Source organism: Pyxicephalus adspersus, chromosome 2, assembly GCF_032062135.1.
Source record: "Pyxicephalus adspersus chromosome 2, UCB_Pads_2.0, whole genome shotgun sequence".
Lineage (NCBI taxonomy): Eukaryota > Metazoa > Chordata > Amphibia > Anura > Pyxicephalidae > Pyxicephalus > Pyxicephalus adspersus.
This window is the reverse complement of record NC_092859.1, coordinates 101,412,499-101,419,998: the sequence shown is the minus strand read 5'-3', so window position 1 is coordinate 101,419,998 and position 7,500 is coordinate 101,412,499. Positions and strand designations below refer to the sequence as shown.

Genomic DNA, 7,500 nt, shown 5'->3' with positions numbered 1-7,500 from the left:
CACTGCACAGGTGCAAGATTGGGTGGCGTAGCCGCTATGAAGGGATGATTAAAAAAAAAAAAAAAATCTCACTGCACATGGACGAGATCCACATCTCTTTCCACTTGGTGGAAAAAATGCCCCTTTTGCGCATGCCCAGAAAGAGTAGCCAGAACCACCCAGGATGCATGACGTAGGTATTAAGCTGCACGCTTTTAATATTTTAACTTCATTTAGAAGGGTTGTGTATCCTTTTATGTAAAGTAAAAATGCTGAGTTTAGGTCTGCTTTAAGGCTAAAGTAAACAAAACACCTTGTTTGCCCATAAGCACAGGTTTATTATATTCCTCTGTAACTGTCATGCTATTTCTAGTTAACACTTACTGTTAATTGTTGTTATTTTGGGAGCCAAGCCCATTAAACAATAAATGATGGAGTCAAACTTGGTTCTTAGAAACTTACCCTTGTGTGCAACTTGTTAAGGATCAAATAGAACATGTAAAGGTTCCCCAGACTAAAAAGAAGGTTAATAAATCGTAGCATTCCAAGGGAGCAGACAACATTTTTGCCCCATCCAAACAGCCAGGCAGCAGGTTTAACAATACCCACAGAAGTCAGATACAGGCCAGGCAAGGTTGTGATCATAGGATCCCACTACAAACAAAAAACATGAGATAAAGTATACTACCGTAAGAGAAAACATTGCTTTACATTACTTTAAAATATAAATTCGACACACCAGAGACTTGATTATGAAAGTATAATTGATACCTGGGATATGAGCATTTAATAATGTAAATAACATGAATCTGACCACAGATAGGAACCTATGAATCAGTCTGAATGCATTTTATATTTCTATAGTATTATTACTTTAGTTTGCTATCTATGTCCTCAGAACACTTTCACTAGGTAAACTTATACCGAAGGAACAATAGGACTCTCATTGTTGACTTATTTCAAGAGTACTAGCTTTCTTATAATCTCTCATAAATATTTTGAATCAATGACCTTAAACTTGCATGCAAAGAAAGTCAAAGTGAAAATACAACTCAACAAAATCAGCAACAGTTCTGCATACTTGTTTCAGGTCATTGCCTCAAAAAGTACTGAAGACATTGAATTAGCATGACATTTACAGATGAAATAGTTAGCAATGGAAGCTTCCATTTGTTAGTACAGGTCACTCTGTCAAGAGGGGAAGGGGGAAAGGTGCCTGAACATACCTACAGGAGCCTCCCAAACCTTCCCATCACAGCCCAATGTCAGACCAAACTGACAGCCAAAGCTAAGAAACTAGGTAGTATTAGAGCTTGCCCAATAACCCTTACTCCTTAATCCTGCCACACATTTGTTTAGTCTATCAATATATTGGGCAGCCTCACTACGTGATAGAAATCTGCAGATGGAAGGAAGGAACAACCTAAAATATGGAGTTTTAGATGCTGCTGTAGGTGTGCTCATTAACTTCTTGGTGTTTGCATTTCAAAACTGAGCAATCCCCACTTTTGTGCATTGACACTCCCTGTTTTAACAAAATAAATAACAAGATACTGCTCTGCTAACTTAATCATAAAACCCAGGTCTTCAGATACTTTGCATTTCCCAAAGCTGTATTATTCAATTATCAATTTAAAATGATTTAAGCTTTGTAAAGGAAAATCTTGTTCGGCTTAAATATAGGAGGTTAGATAATCTGCAGTGTTCTCCACTGAATTAATGTTCTTTTTTTTTTTTTTTTTTTTTTTTTTTTTTTTTTTTTTTTAATTCCCTACGGTTTGGTACAACCGTAAGGACCTAAAAGCCCTAAAATCATGCCTCCACTTTTCATAAAATGTACAGCTTCTGTCTTTGAAAACTGTAATGATAAAACAAACCCGTTAACACTGATGTAACAAAAGGAAAAGTTGAATAAAATGAAAAAGAAGGTAAAGTAATAAAAGCCAGCTATTTTAACTGTAAAAGGAAAAAAAAGACTTCTTACACATTTATAAATAAATCCATTTCTCAAAGAAAGGCCCTACAGATCGTCACAAGCAGAAATGGTCCACATTAATGTGTCTGAAATAATTAAATCATATTCATACTCTCTCCAGCTAGTGTACAAAGCTGCAACTGTGTGGGCACCATGTGCTGCAGGGTTAAGAATTAGTCTGAATCTGTTTTTTGTCAAGTCAATGTATTATTACTTCAATCAGCTATCCATGCCCTCAAAACACACTTGAAACATCACCGTATTAACAAAAAAAATGCATATTGGTACAAAAATCTATAAACTCTTTATCTACAGGACATTATCCAATTAAACGACAAAGAGCAAAAAAAAAAAGCCAAAATTCTGTCAAATGTATTTGTTTTTGATAGGGCAAGGAAGGAAACCTCTTAGGATTTCATTGCCAACTGTGTCACTGTTAGGGAACTTTTCCATCAAGACAAAACACATTGGAAGTCTTGGAACATCTGAAACAGTTTTGTCTTTCCTTTCCTCCTTATTCTTTCATGTATGGTCATCACAAGGACAGGCTATCGTCTGCTACTCTATCATATATTATACATCTTATTATCCAGGGATTATCAACTGGTGTGGCATGGCACATTTATGTGTCACAGCAGCATTAGGTATATGTTGCCGTCTGACCCACCCCAACGCTCTAAACAGACACCCCCATAACTTTCTAATCGAATGACATACTTTGTCATTTTCTTCCTTGCACCTCTAGGTTTTTCTCCCCAGTGGGAATCTACTAGTCAAGCCCCCAAATGTCTGGCAGCCTTGGGAATCATCTGCATCAACATGCTCCTTTCTTCACAGTTGCTATTACCGCTCTTAAGGTGAATCTCGTTTGTGGATGAGCATTTGCTTTCAGTTTGGAGGCTGTGAATGATCTGAATGTCCACTTCATGCACTGCCACCAGAAACTGGGGGAGAAGAGATCAGGGTGGGAGTGCATGGCATGTGGCTTACACACCTCTTCCAAAACATTTCCCCAAGATGCGGAAAAAATCTTACTATCTCTGATAACTTTAACAACAGTGGCAGTAGAATCCCTTAAACACAAACTAGAAAATTAGTTATGGGGACTGAATTTGTAGGCCTATGTAAATTCCTGAATCTCATAAAATAATATCCAGACCCTGTGACTTTAACACCATTTACTACAATACGTGCCAACTTGTATTTACCCGTAACAGATGATGCCTTTAAGCAACAACATTTTGGACAGGAATCCTTGATGGTCGTTAATGTCATGATTTTGAAACCCAATACTGACAATACTATCTGGTCCAATTTTAGACTGATCACCACACCCAATAATGACAAAAAAAAAAAAAAATGATCAAGATGACTTTGGGCCAACTAGAAAAGCTTGCAATCACATTCACAAAACTCTCCTTCAAGTTGCAAGGAACTATTCCCCTTATGCTGCTGCGGATGGATATCAAAACGGTGTTTGGCTCTTAGTACTGGCCTTATTTGTATATATTCTGAAAAAATGGGAACTTGGGCCTAGTCCAACGTTCCTAACCTGGAATTCTCTCCCCTATGCCTTGCCTAAAGACTATATAAAATATGCAGAACTTTAAGGAATAAATGTATGTGATGCTTTCTACTCAAACGTGGGTTTATTTCTTATAAGGTATATGCAACTCAGTAGTAGCAACTGACCTGAATGCATTTCAAAAATACTGAGCTAAAAAAGTTCAGATTTCCACCATTTAAGATCTTTAGGGGTACTCAACAGGGCTTCCCCTGTCTCCACTACTCTTTGAACTTGAAATCGAGCCCCTGGCCTATCTTATTAGGGTATCTATGAATATCAAAAGTTGAAGCCGTTATAAATTTTTACTTTGTGCTGACAGTGTCATTTTTTCCTCCTTACAACCTTGATTTCACTGCCTTACTTTAACAATTTGGTTTTATTTTGGATCTGCCGTTTACCAAGTGAATTATCAATGACATCCTTTTTTATTCACAACCTGCAACTATCTTTAAGGTTGACCCTACAGTCAAGAAAAAATAAAGTACACCCTCTTTCCCAGCTTTAGGGTTTTGCATTTCAGGATATTCTGACCATGGAATCGTTACATATTAATTGGTTATTACTTATTGGAGATTTACAACACTTTGCAGTGCAGTAAATCCCCCCTGTCGAGCACAACTTTCATTTACCAACCTCAATACTTTTGTTCAGGAGTGAGAATCTATTTACAATTCATGCCATGGTCAATGATGTATAAACTCTGATTGGCATATACCCTACAGTATGTACATTGCTCTTTGCCATAATGACATTTCTTGGGTTTATAACTGTTATGATTACCTGATTAAAGTGTCCCTGGCAGTAGTGCTGAGCTTGTGGGATGTGGAAGATTTCATCCATGTATGGGTCTTTCTGTTCTCTTGTGATTTTTGAGAACAGTAGGCTCGAGAGCAGAAAACAGCCACTAAACAGCGCAGAAAAATAATATCCGTCAAGCTTGTCCATTGTATTTGACACAGCAGTCGAAATCTGGAAGAGAACAAACCATTGGGGAATCAAGATGTGTCACAGTTCTAACTAGACATAATTCCTGGAAAATAATGCTTTTCTCAGCATTTTATTTTAAAGAGAATTCCCGTAGCCTTTAATAACCTATATGTCTAACTAAATGCCTGGCTGTTCTGAAAGGCAAAGCTTTTGTACATCCCATAAGAAGCTTTCCCTTCAATACAATATAAAATACATGGACAAGAGGTGCTCATTTAAGGAAAGCACTATTGTTAGACATGAGAAATTCGGGCCAATGGTTCTAAAGGAAAGTCACAAGAAATTCAAGATGGAATTCAGGGTTTGGAGAGTTACCATGCGATGTCGACTATATTTAAATAAATGTTGATTATTGCTCATAAAATAAAAAAAAATACATGCCTAAAAATAAGCCCTAGTGCATTTTTTGCAGCAAAAATGTATATAAGACACTATCCTATTTTTGGGGAAACAGGGTACAAATTATTAGCCAAGGACACAGTGGACCAGGGCTGTTCAGCTAAACATTCCTGACTTGAAAGCTGTATACCTGTTAGATAGAATAAAGCTGAACATAATTTCCCAACACTACACTGGTTTTTGAATCATGGAGAGTCCTCTTAAATGTGGTATTAGTGCAATTTTTTCAGACAAGGTATACCATTCTGATATACCAAAGGTCAGTATGATATGTTAAGTGCTTTAACATATCAACCAATCAAGATTCCAGTCCAGTATGAGATGGATTCTGATTGGTTAGATTGTAAGCTCTTTAGGGCAGTCTTCTCCTCCTCCTGTGTCATTGTTTGTATCTGTCTGTCATTTGCAACCCTTATTTAATGTACAGCGCTGCATAATATGTTGGTGCTACATAAATCCTGTTATTATAATAATCATAATGTTCCGTTTTTAACATATCATCCACCCAAGATTCTAGTCCAGTATGAGATGGATTCTGATTGGTTACATACTAGGACAATGACTGTATAATGCGGATAGATGAAGCTATGCCAGGAGACGTGTATACACAGGCTCTGCCATCATAAAACCCCCACACCTGTCGGCACTTTATAGCCAAGCTTGGGGCAGGGTAAGACCTGTGGCTGGAGCAAGCAATCCCGTGGGGCTCCTGGGGGCCCGCACCTTACCAGCTGCTGGCACCACACTGCTGCTTTGACCAGCAGATTTGATAGCAGGTACTGAGGTACCCTCACTGCCGCCCCATTTATTCTGTCGGTCTGCCATAGGTAGATTCTCCATGCATTGTCTCCCCCCCAAGGAAGACGCCCACCGGCATAAGTAAGTGATAACCACCCCGCCATTCCTACTGTCTGGAGGGCAGCAGGTGAAATGTTTTGTGAGAAAACTGCTGTGGTCCGCTATACCCCGCTGTGTCCCATAATGTGTCCCCATGTTCCCTCCTCACATATAGGCCTGATTGTTCTCATTCTGTCAGACCCCTGGAGACCTTCATGTATCTGTGACACTACATTTCCAGGCCCCCAGTGGTGGCTTCCTGTCATTTTTAGCCTTAGTCACACAGACAGGAAATCCTGAGAAATCTCCCTAAGTAAGAAGCAATACAAACCTGGCAGTGATTGTAAAATATTCTTGGGAATAAAACACGTGTTGGATAGAGCTGACACTTCTATAGTGAGACAATCTTCCCAAGTCTTTGTACACGCCGGGGGATTTTACTTCATAACCATAAAAGTAAACACAAAGCTTCCGCCAGACACACAACACAACCCTGCTGCAAGCCTGTCAGCGCCGCTGTGCACCTTTCATCTGTGTCCGTGCACCTTTCATCTGTGTCCGTGCACCTTTCATCTGTGTCCGTGCGGGACCTGCTCGAAGGTTCCGCCTTCCTGTTTGTTCCCCGGGACTGAGGGCTGTGCAGAGCGGCGCTGGGTGGATTGGAGCTCGGGGACTCTGTGGCCGGACTGCTTCACTGACGGGGGGACGTTGTGGCAGGTGAGGATTGTCAGATTGAAGTGCTTTGAGGGTTGCTTGTGTCTGGCTTCTACAGAAGAGCCCTGGGTGTCATATAAAGCTGTGTGTGAGGTGTGGAGTGCCCATGTGTTGTTCAGCTCTTAAAAAACAGAACTAAACCCTGGAAATCTCACCCCACTTCATCGCTGGCCACCGCCATCTTCTTTTCTATCTTGCACTTTTTGGATATTTTGATTGGCCAGGATGACATAACACCCATACAGGCGCGCAGGAGTTTACATGGTGGCGGGTATACTGGCATGATGTGACGGGTAAGAATACTTATTGGAGAAGGGATCTCTTTCTGCGCATTACCTGACCCCAAATATTTAAAGCAAACAGGAAATTGGAGAAAGGACATGCTTTGTTCCTTCTGTAATATAAAAACACATCTCTGGTTGAGTTTAGTTTCCACTTTAAAGCTGAACTCTGGGAACTTATAAAAGTACCCTCTCCCACGGGCTCTCCGTTCCCTACAAGGGTTAAATTGTTACCCAGGGTACTGAGCAATTTTATTTGGTTCCTTACCATCGCAGAGTTCCATCTTTCTGTTTAACTGATCTCAGCACTCTGATGTCATCACCCCGCATTGTAAGTGAGGAAGCCCAGGACACATCCACAATCTGGAGCGGTGGAGGGAAGAGAGAGAACCGAATGCGTAGGGGTGAGGAAGAAGGAAAAAATAATGTGTAATGGTCCCCTAGACATTTGCTGTGAACCCTGTCACATGTGGGGTAACATGGAACAGTGCTGCTCTTCTTTTCATGTGCAGGATTCACAATGATGGCCATGGATGATGGAAGACACTGTGGAGCAGTGATGGTTGGCTTGGAAGTTCTAAAAGGCCTAAAGTGCAGCCCCAAAACTTCCATAGGGCAACCCAAAAGCAGCACATTTTTATTCACTGCGTCAAGTTTGGCAGCTTTGATGCCTAAAAATGTTGCTGCATTTGTTTGCTGTACAAGTAAAAGTGGGAGTTATCATTAGTGTCAGTGTCTGCAAAAAAAACATCAGCATTGAT

At 40.1% G+C, this 7,500-nt stretch overlaps 2 protein-coding genes across 2 annotated transcripts in view; one reads left to right on the top strand and one right to left on the bottom strand.

The window, feature by feature from the left end:
• Positions 1-6,274, bottom strand: part of ALG10 (ALG10 alpha-1,2-glucosyltransferase) — an 11,503-nt gene extending 5,229 nt beyond the window's left edge. The window contains exons 1-3 of the mRNA XM_072401629.1: positions 6,076-6,274; positions 4,302-4,490; positions 442-633 (exon numbers count right to left, since the gene is read on the bottom strand). Coding sequence (XP_072257730.1) covers positions 442-633; positions 4,302-4,466 — 357 coding nt within the window. The 5' untranslated portion in view covers positions 4,467-4,490; positions 6,076-6,274. The remainder of the gene's footprint in view (positions 1-441; positions 634-4,301; positions 4,491-6,075) is intronic.
• Positions 6,275-6,310: 36 nt separating this feature from the next.
• Positions 6,311-7,500, top strand: part of TPRKB (TP53RK binding protein) — a 10,064-nt gene continuing 8,874 nt past the window's right edge. The window contains exon 1 of the mRNA XM_072401630.1: positions 6,311-6,461. The gene's annotated coding sequence lies outside the window, so the exon portion shown is untranslated. The remainder of the gene's footprint in view (positions 6,462-7,500) is intronic.